Here is a 24,822-nt window from a genome sequence, read left to right on the forward strand (position 1 = left end):
GACACTAAACATTTACGAGTAAGAATAAGTTTACTGTTTGTTCCGTGACCACGACCACCCAAATAGGAATAGGAGTAGTGAGCCTTCGAATAGAAAACTAAAGAATTCTATCTGACGGAAAAACCAGGATGTTTACCTTATCGTCAGTTCGATTACCCGGTGATTAACCAAAATGAATTTTATTAGAAAATTACCAGGAAAAACCTATAATTATCCACGATCCTGGAAATTACCACGTCATTGGCAATACTGATTGTTTTACAAGCGTAATTTTATCCATGATTGTTATTATGGTACCATCTATGAGTGAGTAGATATAAGGAGAGGAAATGGCGACTTCAGGATTTCTCTGTCGGTATTTGACATTGAGAAATCGAGAAAATTTTGCAAATCTGCTCGTCAAGTTGTGGAGTTTGTAGTATTTGTGTGTTATGGCCAGTTACAAAGGATAGTGTTTCGTTTATCGAAAATATAGCTCGGATAAAGTTGTATAACTATTCTTAAAGTTATTTTACGATAATATAATTTCAGTGAGGTGTAAAAAAATAGATAGAAGGTACCGAAATCGACACTAACCGAGATTTAACCCTCCTACTTCCTGTGTGGTCCAGGGTATCTTTAAATGCCCGTGGACAATACTTCCCGAAGTTAAATCGCATTTTTATATTTGAATTAATACTCACTTTCTCCTATCTCGTGGTTGAAAATTCTCAAATATATATATATAGGCCCGGATACCATATTATGGCTACGATCATTCAGAATAATGGTATGAAGCCCTTGTCTAATGGAAACGGTCTGGTACATCAAGTTCAAAATATAAATGGATTTGAACATGTTAATATGTTGAATAACAGTGATAAACCCCAATTAACAGAATCCAATGATGAACAATGTGATGTTAAAAGTGAACAAAATGAAACTGATGAAAACGTGGAAACTGTAGAAGAACCTGAAATAGACATAGTTATTAACAATGTAGTGTGTAGTTTTAGTGTAAGATGTCATTTGAACCTACGTGAAATAGCTCTTTCTGGAGCGAACGTTGAATACCGCAAAGAAAACGGCATGGTTACTATGAAATTACGCAGACCTTACACTACGGCAAGTATCTGGTCTTCTGGAAAAATCACTTGTACAGGAGCCACCAGCGAAGATGCAGCCAAGCAAGCAGCAAGAAGATTTGCCCGTTGTCTACAAAAACTGGGATTCAACACAAGATTCCACAACTATAGGGTTGTTAATGTTCTCGGAACTTGTTCCATGCCATTCTCAATCAGAATCAGCTCATTTTCTGAGAGACATAGGGAAGCTGAGTAAGTATTATATAGAAGGATTTATTTCTTTGTTGTATCATAACAGTTACCCATCAAACCATCCTTCAGAGGGTTGGTTCATTTATTCATTTATTTCAATATATGGTGAACCTTAGGTGATTGCTTTCTATGTGAAATAAGATATTTGAGAGATGACTGAACCTTATCCCTTTTTAACAATAATAACATAAACTCATTAATTGATTAGAACTTGAAAGTTATATAAAACAAGTGAAGAGGAAATTTGAAGAAATTGTTGAAAAGTATTAGAAATAAAGTAACATTTCATTTTCATTTATTTGCTGAATGCAATTTTGTAATTCACAAGAATGTGTTCGAGAATGACTATTGATAATAACAGCTTGAAAGATATGAGAATTTACAAGTTCATCTCATTTGTGTTAGTTTTTCATGGTTTGTTGTAGTAAAAAATATGTAATATGCAATGTAACGGCAGAAAATTTGAGCATGTATTATAGTTCAGTTTGTTGATTTTTACTTTTTTGATTCACTTGGACTTATTTGAATAGACGAATTAATGAATTTTTATTAAAATATCATTGCTACCTAATGAAAATGTGCGAACCTGACATCCATTGACTTGAATGATAGAAAGCTTTTGAATGGCCAATTTTATTCTTGAGTCATTGGTTGAACCGAGATGATGGTCATTGTAGACCGAAATGGTTGACAATAAGTGTGACACATGCCTGAATGCAGGACAAGAATGGCTACAAAATTTTACAGAAAAAATACAAATTTGTTCTTGAAAACAAGTTGAAGGTGGCCAATATCGAATGAAACGTATTTGCACAAATTTCATGACACACCAAATGAATGTTTATTTTTTTTAAATTATTTCTTCTATGCCTGATGCCTCTTTTGATTCCAGTACTGTTTCTTCCCATTTATATCTTAAAGTAATGTCTAGATGAATTTTCCTTAATATATTTATATTCTTTATAATATATCAATGGAGACACATGAAGCAAACATTTTTTCAAACAATAAGTGTTGATAACCTGATGAAAATTAACAAAAAGTTAAATAATTGCATTTTTATTTTTCTAATTGGACATAAAATAGAACAACTCAACCCTATCTTCATAAACTTGTATCACCAGTAGGCCTCTTCAATTGGGTTATCTTTAACAGAAACAATTTCAAATGTATGTGTGGGTGAGATTATCATTGATGACAGAATTTTTGTTCTAGAAATAGTACTCATCATATCTAATATTAGATTTTGCTGACTGAAATTGCATAAATTCTTTTATTGAAATTTGTTGTAATAGAAAACTCACATTATAAAATTTTGGAGGTCACCTTTTTGTCTAAATTGATGTTATGTCTCTTTAATAAAAAATATGTTTTAAAGAAGTCCAAATACAAATTGATGGTCATGGAAATTATGTTCACATATTTCTCAACTGACATAATTTTAATCCTATAAAATAAATTTTTCTGACCCTACCTTTTTCTAATCTAACTTGAAGTTATCAGTTTTTAAGTGTATTGTATTTAGATTTATATTATGTTTACTTAACAATTTACAGAAAATCAATTTTGAATACAATTGTAAAATAATAAAAAATTAGTACTTACATAAGATTCACTAATTGTAGTACTGATTCTCATTAAGTGATAATCAATATACATATAACCAGACACTCAGTCCATCCAGTGTCACTAATATGAACATTACTGAAATTACTCGAAATGAAATCAAAGAAACTATAAATAATATGAAAAGAAACAGTAGCAGGAACATTTACAATCTACTTGTAGATCTCTTGAAGTCGTTAAAGAATCAGTTAATGCAACCCTTATGTAAATTCTTCAACATGACTAACGAGTTTGCATTAGTATGGTAAATTCATTTATTTACGGCATTGTCTAGTTTTTCACAAAATTAACAAATTCACGCATTTCAATGTGACAATAATCTATAACTATCAGCTAGACATAAGGAGAAAATATTTAAAAAAAAAGAAACACAAAAATAAGTCAATCAATTACAATATTTTTAGGTCTTTTCAAATGATTCCAAATAAGAATTTAAGAATTCTAAGTCTATATTGTATGTGTTTGCAAGTCTCAAAATTCCACCCGTATTTCTTGTTCTCTTTGAATTCACATTAAAAGTTATAATTTTAACAACTTCCGGGGAATTAATGCTACCATTGATTATTTTGTGAATCTTCTATGAGAGTATACAAGTTAAGATTGTCCAATATACTTTTATAGTTATATTCACCAATGTGATATCCCAGTTTTTATGCAGAGTACCTTAACTTGATTAGAACACTTTCAAGCATATCAATATCCACATTTAATATCCATCTTCAAGAAGGGTGATCCAAACGACAAGATTAATTACCACCGTTCTATCAAAAAAGGTACTGAAACTGAACATCCATTTTGAACAAAACAAACTTTTTAAAAATTCCCAATTCAGTTTTTGCATCAGATCTTCAGCTCTTGCCAAAGTAAACTTACATCTACTATTAATTTTGCCTAAGATAACAAAAAATTTGTTGAATGTTGTAATCAATTTTTCAAAAGTGTGATTGTGCCTCTCACGATCTTAATTTAATGCACAACTATATTTCCAACTCAAATAATAGACAGCAAACTAAATATGTACTTCAACAAATATTTATGTCTGTACAGTACTGTACAGGGTGTCCAAGGTACGGTACTGGGTCCATTTCTATTTTTGACCTATATCAACTACTTTCAGTGGGGATGTCGAACACTGCGATGATTCTCTTTGCCAATGACACAAAATTGATAAAAACAAATTCATCTTCTGTCTAACTACAAGAAAACATCGGAGAGGCAGTCAAAGGACAATGACTGTAATAGATTGCTTTTCAAGCTGATTATATTGTTTTTTCTTTGAGAAATATTGAAACTGATATGAACCAAAATGTAAAATTTCTTGAACAATCAAGAAGTACTCTGGATTCTGCCCTAACTTGAAAATCTCAGGTTGACAGCAAGAATTATTCCTTTAGGCCAACAGTTATGTTTTTTGCTTTGACAATATGTCCAACTCTAACAGTAACATTAAAAAAATATAGGCCAGGACAAAAACTATTGAAGCATAGCCCCGGCACAATAAACCACAAAATATTGATTCTTAACACAATTGTTCAGCAACCACACAAAAATATCCTGCAGGGATAAATCATTTGTAAGCAGGAAACTATTGATAGAATGAGAGATAGAAACACGATAAAGAGGAGTTATATTATAAATAAGAGAAATGGGGCGATAATTTTTGGTTTCCTTTTTAGAATCTTTATAGACATTATGATGTTAATATTCTGTGTTCTGGCTCTAGAAAGATTTTCTAGAGCACTTTATTTGCAAGTTTATCACCGACCTGTGAAAGGCAGTCAACATAAAGATCTGTTGTTAATTATTTTTACAATTTCATTATTGAAGTTTTTATTTGGTTTTTGTTTTGTTTTCTGAAGTGCTGATGAATCTTTACCATTTATAAGTATACCTTTTTGCTTCCATGATTTTTGTTTCCATCATTTTTTGTAATGTTCTATATTTTAATTTGGATTCACTTGTTTCTTTTTCATGCCTTGTTTAGATTATCTCTACGAAAGCGTTGAAGGGCCACACAAAAATATTTTTTTTGATTTGTATAATTCTGACTTTCATCTCAGGATTCTGAGATACAAGTCAGAATTCTGAGATTCAAGTCAGAATTCTGACTTGCAACTCAGAATTCTGAGGTGAAAGTCAGAATTATACAAGAAGGGCCACACAAAAATATTTTTTTCGATTTGTATAATTCTGACTTTCATCTCAGAATTCTGACTTGTAAGTCAGTATTCTGACTTGAATCTCAGAATTCTGACTTGCAAGTCAGAATTCTGACTTGTATCTCAGAATTCTGACTCGCAACTCAGAATTCTGAGATGAAAGTCAGAATTATACAAATCGAAAAAAATATTTTTGTGTGGCCCTTCAACGTTTTCTTATATCTCTCAGTTTACGGTGTTTGTACTTTTTCAATTATTTTTTCTCAAATAATTCTAATAAATAAAATGAGGCAATTAAAGTAGTTATATTGCTTTCGCCTGCAAGTTTTACCAGACATATGTTTTCAGTTATGAACCCGAACTTCATCCAGGAGTTACTTACAAACTGAAGAGCCCCAAAGCTACTTTGAAGATATTTTCTACTGGCAGTGTTACAGTTACAGGTAAGTGAAATTGGAAAAAGCAGTCGATTTCAAATTAACAAATTATTAAACAGTTTGTCATAATTTGGAAGATTGGTTCACTTGCTGATATATTTTTTCAATCCTAATATTAATGATAGTACATAACCTCAAAATTATAATTCGTTTACATGATAAATTTAGGTATCGTGGACAAGTATCCTGTTATTGTACGGTGATTTTTTGAGGTACAATTGAATTAGTGAAAAATCAGGGCAAGATTTTCAATATATTTATATGTATGATAGAACTTATTTATTTATGTATACAGGTGATCCCCATGAGGAAAAAATAATAATACAAATACAGTATTTCCTTAAAACTAACTTAACACTTAGGTATGTATAAATGTAGACATATATCAATGGAAATTTATAAAATTCTGTGAAATTCCTATAAAGTCACAATTAAGATGGTTGGCCTCTCCCATAAGCTGACTGATGCTTGATGAAAATCAATTATAATGTATTCAAAAAAGACACTTTAATGTGAAATTTCCACTTGAAAGTTAATAAATCTTAATGTGGAAATCTCACTTTAACGTGTGTTTTTTTTAATATGATCTTTATATGTGGAGCATTGCAAATCATAGAGGGTGCAAAATGTTTTTTGATATTCAGTTTTAGCAATATTACAATCCATTTTAGTATCTTCAATAACTAGGATACTTAAAACACATAAAAGTGTCCACTTTTTTTGTGGATCATAATACCCTTGTTGTCTCAAAGTCCGAGAAGAAATTGTTTCGGTGTTCAGATTACTTAAAAGTACTCTGATTTTTTTTTCTAGAAATAAGTTAAATTGTTCAATATAAAACGTTTTACTGACTGAAGGGAGTAAAGTGTAACACCATGTGTGAAATGTTAACAAAGGCCTATGGTGAAAAAACTGCTATGAGTAAAACAAGAGTTTATGTGTGGGCTTGTGAAGGTTATGATCACTGTTATCTTCAATTTCAACGACTACATGAATTCTTGCCACAAGGTCAAAGGGCCAATAAAGACTACTACCTACAGGTTTAACGCCATTTGCGTGAAGCAATCCGAAAAATAAACGACCAGGTGTGTGGACAAACAATTTATGGCTTTTGCACAACATAATGCACCTGATCACATTTTCTTGTTTGTTTGAAATTTTTGCTCAAAAGCAATACTGTAACGACGCCCCAGCCTCCATATTCTCCAGACATGGCTCCGTGTGACTATCGTATTTCAAACAATAGAGATAATTTTAATGTCATTTCACAAGCAAAGATTGCATTTAAAGCGCATCACTGAAAGAGCTAAAACCTATCCCAAAGGTCATAATTACTAAAGGGGACTATTTTGAAGGCGACAACATTGATGTATACGAAACAATTTTTTTGTTTTTCAAAACAGATAAATGACAAAAAAAAAATGAAAAAGATTTCAAACAAATTCACTCCATGACATTTCGATTTTGGATAGTAATACACGTTGACTTATCAGTGCACCTGACCTTTGCTTTCCTCAGATTGTGTGGGCTGAAGTCGGAGGTTTCATCCTATACCCATAGACATAATGCGACCCTAGCGCTATGTTCCGGAGAATATCGAATCTACATCTGGGAATGAAAGTGCTTAATTCATTGATACTATTCATATCGTGTTAGGAATCACACGTTACAAGGTAAGACCTCGTTAGTCCTTAGCTCGCACAAGTTTGTCAACTTCTGAGAGTTGTCGTTCGTATAGGGGCAACAGCTGATTAACGGAAAAACAGATTTTAAACAGATTTTCCACCCTCATACTTATACAAGCTGATAAGCCTGGTGTATCCCTTCTCAATCATCAAAGTGAGACAATATTGGTCGTGGAGTTTTCAGCCTCAGGTGAGGCGAATATTATCCACGAACAGAAAAAAATATCAACATCTTATCTTCGGGCTACTCAACTCTACCCAGACCACTCTATTAAAATGGTAGTTCTGATTGTTGGAGTCCTTGGTGGAATGAAGTCCTCTCTACTCTTAAATTTCAAGGTCTTTCTGGTTTCCAGGAGTAAAGAAGAAATCTTGGCCAGACATCAAAAGGCTCCCCACAACTCGTAATGTCATGCCCCCTCTGATTGTATCGGAGTTTCAGGAACAGGTTCCGACTGGCGCATTCTTTTAAGTTATTATTACTACTAATGATAGATAATATTTTGGTACAGAATGTAAATATGGTAAATCAAAATAATAAAGAATACAGACAAACATCATACCTTACAGTACATATAAAAACAAAAATATCCAGCACTGAATGAAATGTATTAACAATAATTAGTGTTGCTTAAATATTCCTGCAGACTTATATACCATTTTTCAATCGAAAAAATGTTAGTTTTATTTTCAAATATTTTATCATAGTCTTGTGACTTGATACTCTTAACTGACCACTATCACCTGTAGAATAACAGTATATCGATGCATTCGTCTCAAAAGATAGTAGGTTGTTTCTAACATGAATGACTCATTTAAACAGATAAGAGTTTTTCTGTTATGAAAACTAGCTTGCCACTTTCTCTAGAGTCCATTTCGAAGGGAGTCTTATTATTCATTTTTGAGCAACAAATATTCTGTGAACATCTCTACCATACCCCCAAGACATATGTGTTCAAAAAATGATAGATACAGGAAATATGTGTATATAAAATATGCATGTTATTATAATTAAAATGGAAAACAATGAGAAAATGAGCCAAATCCAACCGAAAAGCCAAGTTATCAGTTTATGATCTTGAAAATATAAACACAAATATATAAACATGAATCACACACATACATATATACTACTACTGACTGAACATTGGCTAAAACAGGATGAGTTAATTTTTAATCACAATTATGCTATATTATCTAAGTATTGCATGGTGGAACTATGATACCAGTGAGAGATTCGATGAGAAATGAACTGGGATTTGAAAATTTTGATAAATAAAACCATTTGCTTCTTGAAAAATTTTTTAGCTTTCTGTAGTATATTCAAAAAAGTTAATACTTATATTTTATGTATTTATCGATCACCTTCTTCTGACATCAACACCTTCCTTTCTCAACTCGAATCACTGCTCATAGAAATTCCTTTTAAGTCAAATATTATTCTTGCCGGGGACTTTAATATTAATTTTCACGAAGCTGAATCGATTTTAACGCAGTCGCTGATGAATCTACTAACTTCTTTTGACTTGAAAATGCATGTTGATATTCCAACTCGTATAACACAACATAGTAATTCGATTATTGATTATGTATGTAGTAACTTTTACGATAATTTCCGGTCGTGCACTGTTATTTCTTCTGGATTATCTGATCATGAAGCTATTCACTTCAGTGTTAACATCGATTCTACAAAACAAGGTAGAAAGTTCAAGTATGGTAGACTCTACAGTACAGCAAACTATAATAGGTTCTATTTAAAATGTAGTCAAATTAATTGGGAACATACTCAGGATGTTATTGATTCTCTTCAAACATTTTATAATCAGCTCTGGTCCATTTTTAATAACTCCTTTCCCCATCAAAAGATAAAATTAAAATTGAAAAAGCACTGGCTTAGCAAAGGCATAAAAATATCTTCTTGTAATCTACGATCGCTTAACTACATTAAAAAACTCACAAATAACACAGCATTTCATAACTATGTTAAAAAATACAAAAACCTGATTAACCATGCAAAATGTAATTTTTATCAAAAAAGGATTACCCAAGCAAGTAATAGAGCTAAAAAGACTTTGTCTATTATAAATGACTTTCAAGGAAAATGTAAAAATAAACGAGCAGAAATACCAATACGAATAGATGAACTTAATAAATATTATTGTACAATAGCCGCAACTTTAACTAATAAATCTGACGCACCGTATGATCCCCTTGAGAAATTACGCAATGTAATTTCTTACGAGAAACTAATTTTACACCCTACTAATGTTTGCGAATTACAGGCAATAATCGCTTCATTTAAAAATAAATCGGCATTTGGTAACGACGAATTATCCATGAAAATCTTCCTGCTACTGCTCTAAATGCATTGGAGAAGGCAATCAATCATTCATTTCTAACGGGTTCATTTCCCTCCTTCTTAAAAACTTCAATTGTAATCCCTCTTTACAAAGATGGTGATCTAGAGAATCCTTCGACCTATCGCCCAATTTCTCTTATTCCGTCGTTAGCAAAAATTATTGAAAAACTGGTAAAAATACGTTTAACAGAACATTTGAACTTCGGTAATATAATAAGCTCCAAACAATTTGGATTTCAGTCAAACAAAAATACTCATGATGCCATATTTTCTTTTTTATATGAAGTGTATAGTAACATTAATAGACGGGAGATTACAGCAGCAGTCTTTTGCGATTTCTCTAAAGCATTTGACTGTGTTAATCACTAAATTCTGCTCAGGAAACTTTATCTCTATGGTATTGAGGGTATTACTCATAAATGGTTTGCATTTTATCTATCGGGTAGAAGTCAAAGGATTAAATATACAACAGTATCTGATGTTTCTGACATATCTAACGGAGTATCACAAGGATCAGTACTAGGACCTACCCTATTTCTACTCTATATCAATGACTTGACTACCATTGATATAGAGGGTGAATTTACTTTATTCGTCGACGACACTACAATATTATGGCGCAATACCAACACAAATGATCTATATATTGCCATTTGCTCGGATATTTCCAAACTTTCAGATTGGTGTAAGGCAAATTTATTAGCTTTCAATGTCTCAAAAACTAAAGTTTTATCCTTTAATTGCATTCTTGATAATATTCCTCTAGCTTCCAATTCAAATGTGATTGAGAACACGTCATGCAACAAATTTCTTGGGTTATTAATTGATAATAAATTGAAATTTGAGGACCACATACTATCTCTTAACAAAAAACTTTCATCTGGATGTTATGCTGTGAAAATAACTTCTAACGAACTAGGACTAACTGCAGCTAAAACTGTCAATTATTCATTGGTAGAATCACATCTAAGATATGGTATCCCTTTCTGGGGGGTAAGTTATCAAACTTGACTCGAGTCGATTTTTATTCTGCAGAAAAGGTCATTAAGATTTCTCTGTAGAGCCAGGCGGCGAGATTCTTGTAGGCCTTTGTTTGTAGCAAACAAAATTTCATCACTGTATGCTTTTTTCATTTTAGAAAGTTTGTTTAGTGCATAAACATAGAACAGAACTTCCCTCTATTGTTCCTCATTACACCACACGCCAGATCCTAAATTTAAGTCTTCCCATACCTAACACTACTTTAATTACAAATTCTATATTGTATAATGGTCTCAAGATGTATAATCATCTTCCTAACTACCTGAAATGCGTAGTAAACTGATCTGAATTTCGAAAATCTACAAAGGATTTTCTTATCGAGAGTTTGCAAGAATTTTATAACGATACCTTTTAATCATATTTTATATACAATTGTTTCTATACATTATTTTTTTTAATTATTTTTGTGTTTGTATATGTATGTTTCATGCACTTGACTATGTTTTTTCTTTCTCAAAATGTTCACCAAAGCTTTGTCAATAAGAGCTTTTCTTTGGACAATAAAGCATATTTATTATTATTATTATTATTATTATTATATACCTCATATTTTATAATTTTCTGTGATATATAATTTTTATCTTCTATTTATATCATTATTTATGTTTGAGTTTTATTTAATATCTCCATTTTGTTGTGGTTAGGTACGAAATAAAGTTCCAATTTAATATTCAATTTCAGAGAAATTTTGAAATAACTTAAATCACAAGACACATAAGTTTGTACTAGTGTGTTATGTAGATTTGAATGTCACTGAAATAACAAAAGATAATATTCGCTATTAATTGCTTAGTTTTGCAATTAAAGTAAATTCTTTATCTTCCAAGCACAGGCACCTGATGCAACTTCTAATGCTTCATTAGTCAGTGTAAGGTTTAATTGCCAGATAATAAAAGACACATGCAATTGTTTTGATAAAGAAAATGTGTGTTGAAAGCATATTGTAGAATTTAACAGAAATCAATTCGGAGTTGAAGTTGAATGTATTAAATATATTTGATAACACTATTGTGAAATGTATTTCAAATGAAAACCTTTTCAATTTCTTGTTTTTTTTTAATGCATTATACCTTGACAGATATAATTGAAACATCTGGTGTAAAACGAATATTAAAAAATATTTTCGTTCAGTTTATAATGTACTTCATATCAGAAATGCAAAAGGTCATGGGTGAGGATGGGGTGGAACCTCCCTCCCCCATGGGGGGAACCTCCCTCCCCCTGCTTTTTCGACTTGGGAAGAAGTTTCGAAAAACTTGAGAAATTTTGGGCTGTGAAGATAGAAAAAAATAATAGTAAAAAAATGAATAAAAATCAAAAAAAAAAAAAATTAGAGAAAAGAAAGGAAGAGGTAATAAGAAAAGGGAAAGAACCAGGAGAAGCTTGGGATTTCTTAATATGGAGGTCCCATACTTTTAAATTCTGAGTATATATATGTATATATATATATATATATATATATATATATATATATATATATATAAACAAACCACTGTCTGAATGTAAAAAAGTATTTTAATTTCAGCACCCAGCGTTGCCGATGTACAAGCCGCAATCGAATATATATTTCCCCTAATTTATGAATTTCGTAAAGAACGCACCAAAGAAGAGAAAGAAGCTTTAGCAAAAAAGAAATTGAGGCAGTTTGGAGAAATGCCCATACCTGAGGAGGGGATGGACGCAATGTGCGAAACAGATAATCGGGATGAGACATGGGACTAAAATAGTGAGAAGGTGTACCTTGAACTCTACTTGAACATGCAATTTTTTCTCTGAACATCCCTATAACCTCGCATATCATGTTTGGCACGTATTCATGCATCAAGTAGGTTCTCATGAGAGGGGTTATGGTAGTTGTTTTCAACCTAGTCAGGTTTTTTGGCGTGACAGTTATTTATTATGTGAAATAAGACTGTGGAAATTTCTGTTTGTTTCAATAAAGAATGATATTGATTGCTGCATTTAGAAGAGGCTTTTTGATGTTTTTCTTTGTGAAAACTTTGGCTTCTAATACTCAAGCTACTGTTGAGCTTCTAATAATGTAGTTTTAATATTCCTTAGATTTGCTAAGTCTGAATAGCAATAAAAATATTCCTCCTTTTTTTTTAAATTCAGATAAAAGACAATACTAATTAGTTGGAAGTCAATTGGTATTGTTTTCAAATGGATACTTTATGAGATCTTCTCGAATAGCTGTGATTTTTCTGCCAATGATTGTAGAGCTATCCTACATTTTAAAATACAGAAAAGTTTGTACAGGATGAAGCAGAATTCGAACACCCAGATACTTTTTGAGATGAGTAGAAAAAGACTTGTATTGTGTTTCAAAAGAATCTCACAAAGTAAAACATCTACATCATAAGCCAAAGCAAGTACTGTTACAGAAATGTTATGAGTACATATTACAATTGACTGTTTTAAACCATTCATGTACATAGTATATCTTTCTGAGGTTTCCTAATAAACAAATGTGTTTTGGAAAATGTTTATCAATGGTGACTACAAATTAATAAGAATATTCCAAGTGTCCATAAGAGTTGCTTTCTCACTGGAAAAATGATGTTTGAACAGTTCGTTCAAATTTACAACATAATTACGTACAGTTTCTGCTGTAAAATGGTGGGATCTTTTTGGAACTCTCTAAAAATGAAAAACAATTTTTGCGAAGATGTCGCAGAATTTGATATACATTTTCCAAGTAAATATAAGTCTGTCAGTCTGGGAAACTCATTTTATAATTATCATTATTTATTAACACATGTAGTATTAAGTCGATCACAGAGCTGCTGACTGATCTTGATCCACATTGCTTGACTCCGACTGAATGAAAAAAAAAAAACATCAGAATTATTGCGAATCTTTTTATGTACCTATTGATATTTTAGCTCTGTGTTTCTTGTACATGTTATACTTGGTGTAGTCGTAGGCCTAGTAACGTCAATTTGTTTGTATTTTTTTTTAAATAGCCTTTGGAGCTGTTCCCTCCCGTAAGTGTCTTAAATCCCCAAAGACAAATCGTCACATGAAGAGTGTGCTATCATGATACTTTTGTTTGATACATTTTTTTAAATGTACGTTGATAATTTGATATATAATGAGCCCCGTTGAAACTTGTAACCAAAACGTTTGGTATTTTCACAGGCAAAGCAATATTTCTATGTGATTGCATTAAAATTATTATATACAATGAATCCCTGCCTATATGTCTACAAAAGAATAAAATACATTAGGTTGCTAAAAACGAACAAAATTTCATCTAATATATCGAATGTTCTTCCATTTATCTTCAGTGTCAGTCGAGTAAGTTTGAAAGCAAAATATATATTGACTATATTCTTCTGGTTTTGCTTTTCAAATGTCAAGACTTTTATTAAGTGTATAATAGTGGTTCATAATTTTGTTTCTTCAAAATTATTCCCAGTTTCAATGAGAACGTTTTAGGGGAATTTCGTTTCATTTATGAATTTCTGAATGAAGCCTTGAGTGTAAGTGAAATTTGTGAAAAGAATCAATATATGTTAATTTTGGAAGTTTATGCTTCCAATGTCTCATAACATAAATATTGAAATTATTATAAACAAAATAGAGCTTTAATGAATAAAAATAAAAGAACATGTATTGAAACTGGTCTTTAATTTTGTTTTGAATTACATTTTATTTATCAAATTTTCTGAATTTCAGTATTTATCAAGTATTTTTTCAATTACATTTTCTTTTTTAAATGTTTTTAAGCTTGAAAGTTCAGTTTCTAATTGTTCCAACATAACAATTGATATTTCATTTCGCGAGTCATTTGAAATGCTCAATTTTTTAATTAATTTCATTTGTTTTATCAAGTATTGAAATCTTTATGTTTGTAGACATTGAAACTTCAAAGTTCCAAAATATTGCATGGATGGACATAGGATTATTTTGAAATGAAGTCAACAAATGTGAATATTTTAAATTTTGAACATCTGATGGGAAAAACTCATTGTGACCGATGGCTCACTTTGAACCCTACACTAACTCTTCAAAAATGTTTTCAGATACGAGAATAAAATTTGACAAATTGAAAATACAACTTTTTTAAAATTATTTTCACTGTACTATTCCATTCTGGTTTAGAGACAAATTCTAATAGTTGAAATATTTTTATCTGCTAGTTATGGGAACATTTTTTTTCAGCATTATGACATGGCAAATAACAGAGCGTAAACATTTCACTCTTGAGCCTTATCGAAAGTAATAAAGTATAAATAAGCTGTATTGTGTAGATTTTCTGGTCAGAAAGCTATGTGTTTTGATGAACGATAAATATAACGCTCCATAATGCACATTCACATTCAGCATATGGATTCAAAAATAGAAATTGATTCATTAAAGTTGTATTTTGAGTTCATCATCGTAATTCTTCTGATGCACACATTGTGTAGGCTTCACTCATCTTGATATATATACCAATTCAGTTTTTTAAAATGGATCAGAGATATGTATTATATTGATGTTTACCAAATCGATTCTTTAGTGATTATTTGATCAAGTGTTCGAATTATTTTTTGGCTAATTTGATTTGCTGGTTCTGTTGAATTTCTCTTTATTTCCTTTATTGTAGGAGGTAGATTTAATAAAAGTTTTCTCATGTTGTTCACAAAATGTTGTTTCATTTTTCAAAGGGTACTATCAGAAATTGACACAGTCTAAGGTGACTTCTTTAACAAGCCATCTTGTGTTATTGAATTAAATAATCATGATTTTAATTGATTGATGTAGCCATTTCTACGTGGTATACTATAACAATTTTCAATTAAAGGTGATTCATTAGCAACGTCGCACTTGAAGTAACCAACAGATAATCCTCTTACCAACTCTGCAGAGGCGTACCAAAATAATATTTTCATTCATTTAAACACATAGGTAGTTACGTAAAAATTGTTATAGTAGGTGGCGCTACCTGGTGTCAATGGTAAAACTGATTACATTTTCTTATTATGCCTAATACAGTACTTCAAAATAACAAAAGTTTACAAAATTATTATTATGTTCCTTTTATATAGAAAGAGAACTACAAAGCAAAGAAATAACTACCTATGTTATGCTTATGAAGTTTCAGAATCCATTGACTCGTCCGAAGAGGAATCCCCAGTCACACTTGAATCTATTATTATTTGGCCGAGAACAGTGTCTACCATCCCGTCCATTTTCTTTTCTTCCTTGATCACATGGGCTACAGCATTAGCCCAATCTTCTTTCCCTATCCATTCCATTGCGAGTTCTAATAAACGTTGGACATCAGAAATTTTATATGTCACGTTTTCACGAGCTACGTAACCATTCATTTGAGCCCAGATTATTTCTATCGGGTTTAACTCGCAATGGTAAAGAGAAAGCCTCAAAATGGTGATGCCTGCAGCACGAGCTATTGTATCCACCACATGCTGGCGATATCTGTCACGATGCTGTTTAATGACACTCATAAGCTCGGCCTTAACCATGTCCTCGGAAAATGAAATTCCTTTTTGTCCTAACCAACTCTGCATGTCTGCTTTTCTGGTGGTCATAGTTGGCAACTGTTCTTTTAATCGGCTGTGATAAGAAGCGTTATCCATTACTATTACCGAATTTGGCTCGACTCGTGAAAGAAGGGATTCAAACCATCCTTCAAAGCGTTGGGCGTCCATGTCTTCGTAAAAATCCCCCGTTTTTTTTGATAAAAAAATTTGTGCACTATCGTCTGAAAAACAACTCTCACTACCTATATGGGCGACAATTAGTCGTTGCCCTGTGTGTGAGACCAGCATTCACCCACGTTTTGTCCAGATAATTAATCTTTTTGTGAGCAGAACGCATTTCTCTAATAGAGCGAAGATATCTCCGTCGCCATGAGACTATATCTTCTCTTTCTATTAAGACAGATTTACGGGATCGTTTGGCATATATAAATTTTAAATCTTCTTTTATTTTCCTTAACTTCTCTTTGCTAATTTTTGGAATGATATCATTATCCATTATCTTTGTAATTAATGACAGTTATACCTGAGTTTAACGAACATTTATACCTGAGTTTAATGACTAGGTCAACTAATTATCTCACAATAAAGTGTGAATGTGATGAAAATCTTTGATAATGTATTTTGAAAAACAAGTATCGGCCAATTCTATCTTATATTTTAAAGTTATTAAATATAACAGTCTATTTAATAAATATAATAAAATATATTTAATAAATACAAAACAAAGTCACCTTCACAAGAAACGGAACACACTACGCCTCTGCAGATAAGGACGCTTGATAATGAAGAAACCGAATGACTAGTTATGGAATTTTGAGGACGCCTATCTAATGACCTACGAAGTGTTAATCAGTTTACCGATGTTTCAGAGTATTTAACGAACTAGTTCACATATTCACTTGTACATCCTATCGATATGCAGAAGATATCTTGTTACGAGAGGAAAATTTTATGGAATCATCTTACTTTTCAATTATTTACAATGGCGATGCATTGACAACAAAAATGACCCCGGTAAGAATTTAGTTCTAACATTTAACATTGTTACCGTTGGCTCTCAGTTCAATTTGTATATGAGTTACCTTCAACTGAAAATTGTTATACTATAGGAGATCATCATGAGAAATGGAACTTTCTGTTTTTAACACTTTTATTTGTAACTAACGTTCCTGCAGCTTTCTCCTATATGGACATTTTCAATCTAATACAATATGTCAACAAATCATGATTTGTTGACATTCAAAAATATACAAGAAAAACAGTATTTTTATCCTTGTAACATTAATTTCTTGATTGGCTCAAGAAAGTTCAAAAGAGTAAGTAGATGTGATAATTGAATAAACTTCGAAGGATATCAGGATTTTGAAAATAATTGAATGGGGGCACTTTTCATCATATTGTACTGAATTTACTTGCTATGAACACAACTATTTCAAGAGAGAGAAGCACTCATAGTTGTTTCAAAAGTTTTGTCTGTTTTTATGAGTCTGTTTTGAACTGTAATATCTCGGTGAATATTTATTCAATTCAATCGAAATAAGCACCATTTGAATCAGTGCAGTTTTTCCAATGTAACACAAGTCGATTCATTCTGTCAGTATAAAAATTGGGTGATCTGGATTCGACAAAGGCCGTTTTTGCATGGTCCTGATTGGTGAAGGTTCTACCGGTGAGAAAGTTATTGAAAAGCTTGAAACGATGGTAGTCGATTGGCAATGTAGATTGCGATGTTGAGAAAATTATTTATGTCAAGGGTTTTGTTTCTGATGAATGCAAATAAATACAAAAAAATTCAGAATTTTTTAATAAAATACCATCACAGACAAAAATAGTTCAAAGAGATCAACGAAAGCGTAATAAACTTTTAAATAGAGGGCACATTTATCTAATAACAATTGAAACATTTACCAAGTGAGACTAACACAATATATCACAATAAACAAATATCATTACTTAGAAAATACAGTCAGGAAAATACTCTTATACTATATTATGCCTCGATTTCATATGCATCTTCAAATTATACTTTCTGGAAAGCACGACGTTACAAATTGTACACTTGGTTCGACCCAAATGAACAGGTTTATGATGGTGAAGACTGTAAGGATGTGTGAACACTTTATGGCATATGGGACATGTCAAGTTGTCAGTTTTGTGTGTTGTACTGACACTCCCAGCAGAAACAAAATAGTGGTCTCGGGTTGTTTCCTCATCAACTGCAAAAATATATACTATGTAGGAATCTTATCAAAATAAATATCAATAATATGGGCCAAAGTGTAGAATCAATTTCATTTTTCGGATTTCTGCAGTTTGGATGAAATTACTTTACATCTAGAATTTTTATCCACCCGAAGTATATCTCCCATGTACACTACCGAAAAAGACTCCAAAGCTAACTTTCTTCAAGGAATTTTTTTGACATTCAATTTACCATAAAAGTTTAACAATGTGTTTCCAAAATCAATTTATATGACCCCATGTTTCAAAAAAAGTTACACTGAAACTATTGAATTGAATTTATTCGCCAATAAAATATTATATCAGACTAGTACGGAACCCAAGTATTAGGTTGATAGGTAGAATTGGAAGCTTTGTCATAAAATTAATCTAATGAAAACACTTTTCCCCACACCATAACAAAGTTTTAGTCATCAGTTAAATTATTTGGCGGAACGTGCGTCGAAAGACAGATTTTTGTTCTGGCAGTGGTGGCCGTAAACATTACGAGGCTTTGTGCAGCAGATCTTTATGAGAGAGTTTTCTATTGTTTTCTATTGTTTTCTATTGCTGATAAATGAATTTGGCGTTTTGAAATACTATACCTCTAACTGAACCATTATAATCTTAAAAATTAGCTACATCTTTTTCAATAGAGAGAGTAAGAGCTGAAATTGGATTTTGTGTCATCGAATTTTCTGAATGTTTTACAGATGCAACTGTCATATGTGTTTTGGTAATAATTCTATAAAATAAACCAATAGTGGGGAATGCCTGGTAATTATTTTTTTTTCTGCTGAATATATATTTCAGCACTTAGGAACCATTTCCTTTGGTAATGATGATGGTTTACCCAGATGTAAATAAGAGGTTGTAACTTGTAACAATTCAATTTAATTCATTTCCTGATGATGCTAACTTGATTAGAGTGGTACATATAGGCTACGGACTGTGGCTGCTCATCGTTTTGAGGTTCAACTCAGTATACCTCGAACTTCACTGTTTGAAAACCATTTGAAAACTTCCTGAGAACGTTTTTTCAAATGGATTCAATCTCCAGCGATTCAAATCCAATGTGAATCACTAATTTCCCACAGGCACCGCTCTTAGAGCGCCTCAAGGATTTTTCTGTAGTGCTTGTGTTTTGTCCTTAAAAAAAAAGACAAGTTTCAATTCTACCTATCAAAAAAAACTACAAACATCAAAGAAGAGCCCAAAGTAAATATGTAGCTATCAAGCTTTTGAACATACTTCCAAACTTAATGAAGCAGATTCAAACATTTCCCAAATTCACAAAATAAACTATTCAGCTCTTAAGTAACATTTAAAGTGAATTCACACACAACTAGTCACAATAGTCTTGAATCATGACATATACAAATGTTTAATTACAAATTGGTTCTGCTGTCTTAACGGGATTCAAGTTGTATCAACCTTGAAGATGTTTTAAGTTAGTTCTTCTTGAAGAACATTCTTTGTGTAATTTGAATATAATGTGAAGATGGATGAATATTGAAAGAAAATTATACTCAAAATTTCTAACTTACCTTTGGCTATAGTTTGGTAATTATTCTCAGAGGCTACAACAGTATTAGTGATTAATGTAAACTAGATGGATAAATATTTACAAAACATACCTGTTTGTAACAATATTTCAGATGGAAACTGTGATTTTTCCTGATCAGATATTTCGCCAGCAAAGATCGAGGATAATATTTTAGGTTCCTCATCAACATATTCAGTATCACCAAAGCACTCAGTTGGTTCTTCCTTATGAAGACCATAGTGGTCCTCGAAACTGTTTTGTTTAGCTTTCTTAGTTTTTAGATTAGTATCACAAGGATAGAAATCCCTGGTTAGAGATTTCTCAATTTTTCCAGGTTCTCCATTCTTTCCAGAGTTTGTTAAACCACTTATTTGTAGAAACTCTGCCGTTTGTAAGAAAATCTCAAACACGTCACTGTCCACACTTACTTCGCCGCTATAAATGAATTTGAGTATATCTACCAATACTGAAAATTTCACTCCTTTCAAAACAACCAAAGGGTGTTCTTGTGGAAATTCTAAAAATAAATTTCTGAAATAAATGCTACAAGCTGAAAGTAGCATTTTATGTGCTCCAATTTTCTTTCCATCAGCATATAAAGTTACATCAGTGAATTCACTGTTTTTGAGAAGCTGATCAAATGCCTTTCTAACATGATTCATATGGTTATTCCAGTTGACAGCAAATTGTTTTGTAACATTGTCATTGAATGTCATTTTGAGTGTTCAAAAACGTAGTAAGTTGATAATATAATTAATTTGGGGTCAGATTCAGGGGATTTTCTTACAAGATTGTATTTGAATTTTTTACTGGGCTAGCTGTAAACAGTGTAAACTGTCAATTGTCAATCATTCAAAATCTAAAATATATTTCTATATGTTTTTTTAATGTGTTGCCAAGTCAGCATATGGGACAAGACGAGTTCTTAAATTCATCAATAAATCTACCGATGGATAGATGTATTATTCATTCGAATTAGTCCATTTCTATTGGTTGAAAAAAGTCATTGGAAATTTCCTGTTGAATTTAAGAACTCGCCTCAGCTTTCTCCCTTATATAATAAATTCAGTCTAAGAACTTTCTTTAAATTATGATTATTCAAAATGTTTACTACAAATTCTTGTTATAAAGAATGTACGAGAGATTGAAGGCTCCTATGGTATTTTTTTTTCTGATTGTTTCGGCCGTTACTTGATGAAGATCAAATTATAAGGTGTAGTTTATGAAAAAAGTAACTATTGTAGTTGATTGTATTGTAAACTGTATTGATTAGTTTTTTTAAAATATAAGGTATCAATTTACATTATATCCACAACTCATGATATATTCGACAACAAATGCAGATGAAAAGCACTTCAGAAGCCTAAAAGATAAATTCCAAATTTGTATGTATAGAGTTTGCTAATAAATCACTTAATAAAATTTGCCTATGAGGAGTAAGCAGTTAGCTGACATAATATATGAAATGTGTCATAGCAGTAAAAGCAGACACGTAGTGAAATTCGAGGCCAATGACAGGTTTTCTCGCTTTTTCCTTAGTCGGAGTCTTGTTTACTTTAATCTTTGAAATAGTAGTTTAATATCTGGTTACATACGTTGTACGTAATCTGTGCTTTTGGTATTCCTGGAGTACCCTTATTCTGCTCCAGCACTGCATAGTTCGCTCAATCGGGCGTCAACTGGAATGCAGCTTATATTTTATAAATTGAAGTGTCAATATTCCTAATTTCAGGCTGGATTCGTATTCGTATTCAAGCATAGTATTTAGTATTGTATCATTTCGTACAGTCAATAAAAACTATTACTCGAGACTATCTGATTTGTCCTGTTGAAATAAATTCAAAGGAAATATAATGAATAAAGTCCCAATATCTTCAGAATTTGAAAGCGATGGTGATAATAGGTGGATAAGCATTGTAAGTTTTTTTTTGGTTAGTTATTAACTGAATGAATTTCATTAAGGTTTTTAGCACAATCGTTTTCTTTCTGAGACCAGAGAGAAAGATCCCGATGTAATATTCATTGGAGATTCGATAATTCAAGCTTTACAACATACTGACGTTTGGAATGAGTTTTTTGCCCCATTACATTGCCTTAACTTTGGAATACATGGAGATACAATTGAGAAAGTTTTATGGCGAATTACTCATGGGGAGCTGGATCATGTGAAACCTAGGGTAAGATCGATATATTACTTACACATACAGATTATGATTTACATCAATGATAAATTTAATAAAGAAAATTCGCCTTCAGCATAATTTTTCAAAGATTTTGATTATGTGTCACATGAAATTCTCGTAATTGAATTGAGAAGTTGTGGTATGTTTTTTCTTTCATTATTTAGAGTGGAGAGTTCCTCAGGAATCAATCGCAGGACTCATTATCAACATTACTCATTACTTGTATTGGAAATAGTTGAAAAAGTCTGATCTACTTACTCTCAAAAGTGTTCAGGATTTTTTCATGAATATAAGATTGGGCATCAACACTTTGGCTGCAAATAATAAAAAGTGTTTCACCTTTGAAGTGGCTGAGAGAGTTTATATATTTTTTAACGGAACATGACACAATGGCGATTTTTTTGTTGTCTTAAATATATCTCTTTTGCTAGAAGTTTTTATGTAGGTACATATGGATATTTAAGCTATACTTACAAATCTGGAATGTCCATGTATTAAATAACACAAACTCATTTAGACTATTTGTGGTTTTCATGTAGTATTTACATATATTATTGTAATGCTCCAATAACTCAAAATTTATTTCTGCACATATAATAAACTTTTTGTTTGTAGAAGCATATTTTTGATAATTGTATATAATTTTCAAATTGTCACGCAAGAGAATAAACTCCATTTTAGTCTCATTATGATTCTCATTTGAAATACAGTAAAAATATTTTTCATACTTTTTCCATTTTTAGGTAATTGTTCTTCATGTAGGAACAAACGATCATTCACTTACAGCAGAGGGCATTCGATATGGAATCCTGGATATAATATGTGAAATTAAGCAAAAACATTCAGATGTTTATATTGTTGTTCCGGTAAGAAAATCAAATATGAATATTATTTTGCTTTTATTTTACAAAAAATGTAAATGAATCATTTTCATAGTTTGTTAGATTCAAAAAACATTCATGATTAAATATGAACAGTTTAGTTTCGCAAAAATATTTACATTATATTTTCTAGACATTACTTCCGAGAGGTCAACATCCTAATCCAGTGAGAGAGAAATTGGCTAAGGTGAATGAACTACTTAAATCAAGTCTTAATGGCAGATCGAAGGTACAGTTGGTTGAAATTGATAAAGGATTCATCCAGCCCGATGGTACAATCAGTCATCATGATATGCACGATTATTTGCTCCTCACCAATTCTGGTAGCAAGAAAGCTTTTGAACCAGTTTATGAATTATTGGTCCAATTACTAAACGAGAGCGAAATAGAAAAAGATCTCACACCGTCAGAATAAAAAAGGGGCATATTTGTTGAATTATCTTACCAAAGGGTATTTAGAAACCCAAGTTGATTATTATAACTTCTCAAAATGATCTCATAATTCTCATGATTGAGAGAAGTATGACAGAACAATTTTATTTATACCTATACAAATTTGAATTGATGTAATTTTCTGAGAAGAATTCATTATTTGGTTTCCTTAAATTACTGTAAAAATTCTGCTCTTTCGATTCTATTTTGCGTGGAGATAATATAGAGTTGAATCTACTTATTTTATTACTTCAGTGAAAAGGAAACTAGATGAAAAGATTTGTGAAAAAATGTTCCTTATTAATGTTTTGGGTTTCACCACTTCAGGCATTGTCACTTTTACCCCTCTTTGTATTTATTGAATTATTTCATTGGTTTTCTAAGCTATATATAGAAATTTGAATATGTGTACCTGTGATATATCTGGTCTCTTTATTTTTAGAGGACTTGATGAACATATTTTTATTTCCATATGGTAAAATGAAACTTGAATCAATATAATTCTATTTTGTGAAGTTATAGATATGAATACTTGATTATATTTATTTTGAGTGATATGCTGCGAACCAGATTTTACATGGCAAACTATTTTTTGACCAATGTGAAGACAATGTGAATTCGTTAGAGTTGTATGATTTTGAGGTTCATGTGATAAATAAGACTTCATTGAAGATACTTAACTGACATTATTATATTTACTATTAGTGCTTACATTCCACATTAATCGTGAATTTAATTTGATAGGTTAACTTTTATTTTGTTGATAGGTAGCTATAAGGGTTCAAATGAAAAATGTATTGATTTATTTCACAAGCTTACAAACTGAAGCTGAGTAGGAGCTGAACACAGAGGTACATACGATTCCATAATCTCAATTTGAAAAGGAGTGAACATTCGTAGTTTAATGTTGTGAATAATATTGCCGAAAGATCTTGATTTTTGTTTATAGCAAGAATGAGAAGTTCTACGGTTCAGTCTGGTAAAACAGTTTTCATTGAAGTATAATATATATATATTACTACTAACTATGGAATCGACTGAACCCAACTATTCAAAATGCTTTTTGTTAGCTGAAAAGTTTCTCAGTACTTTGGTATGTATATGTTAAACATATGTATGAATTTTTAAGTTTGTTCTTTTCCAAATGATTTTTGCTCATTGTAAAAGCTAGATATGTCAAATGAATAAAGTTTGTAATTTTCATATTTCTAAATCTTTGGATTATTTTTGAAGATCTTTCGATTTACAGGAAGTATACTTATCATACTTTTATCTGCCACTGAAAGCAACTTCCATCAAAAACCAGTTAGAAATAGAAAGTATGAGATATTTTCAATACTTTTAGATTGGTTGCTGGTTGTCTTAGAACAAATAAAACTCTAGAGAGTTCACAAAGTACATAATCTATGTGGCTAGACCAGTTCAACCAATTGCCAGGAGACTAT

At 31.4% G+C, this 24,822-nt stretch overlaps 3 protein-coding genes across 3 annotated transcripts; 2 read left to right on the forward strand and 1 right to left on the reverse strand.

Annotated features, from left to right (window-relative positions):
• The first annotated feature begins 332 nt into the window (after positions 1-332).
• On the forward strand, positions 333-15,258 carry Trf2 (TATA box binding protein-related factor 2). Its single transcript, XM_023160629.2, has 3 exons — positions 333-1,316; positions 5,450-5,544; positions 12,149-15,258. Exons 1-3 carry the CDS (start codon positions 745-747, stop codon positions 12,343-12,345), a joined length of 864 nt encoding a protein of 287 aa, XP_023016397.1. The 5' UTR covers positions 333-744; the 3' UTR covers positions 12,346-15,258.
• A 2,638-nt stretch (positions 15,259-17,896) lies between these two features.
• On the reverse strand, positions 17,897-20,732 carry LOC111505766 (uncharacterized). Its single transcript, XM_023160631.2, has 3 exons — positions 19,973-20,732; positions 19,883-19,915; positions 17,897-18,331 (listed from the first exon to the last, which is right to left on the reverse strand). Exons 1-3 carry the CDS (start codon positions 20,595-20,597, stop codon positions 18,096-18,098), a joined length of 894 nt encoding a protein of 297 aa, XP_023016399.1. The 5' UTR covers positions 20,598-20,732; the 3' UTR covers positions 17,897-18,095.
• Positions 20,733-21,577: 845 nt separating this feature from the next.
• Positions 21,578-24,590, forward strand: Paf-AHalpha (Platelet-activating factor acetylhydrolase alpha). The gene is made up of 4 exons (XM_023160632.2): positions 21,578-21,797; positions 21,852-22,058; positions 22,808-22,930; positions 23,079-24,590. The coding sequence occupies exons 1-4, from the start codon at positions 21,735-21,737 to the stop codon at positions 23,358-23,360; spliced, it is 675 nt and encodes a 224-aa protein (XP_023016400.1). The 5' UTR covers positions 21,578-21,734; the 3' UTR covers positions 23,361-24,590.
• Positions 24,591-24,822: the final 232 nt, after the last annotated feature.

This window comes from Leptinotarsa decemlineata, unplaced genomic scaffold, assembly GCF_025532065.1.
Source record: "Leptinotarsa decemlineata unplaced genomic scaffold, Ldec_3_MD MMD2_tig00000008_RagTag_RagTag, whole genome shotgun sequence".
Classification (NCBI taxonomy): Eukaryota; Metazoa; Arthropoda; class Insecta; order Coleoptera; family Chrysomelidae; genus Leptinotarsa; species Leptinotarsa decemlineata.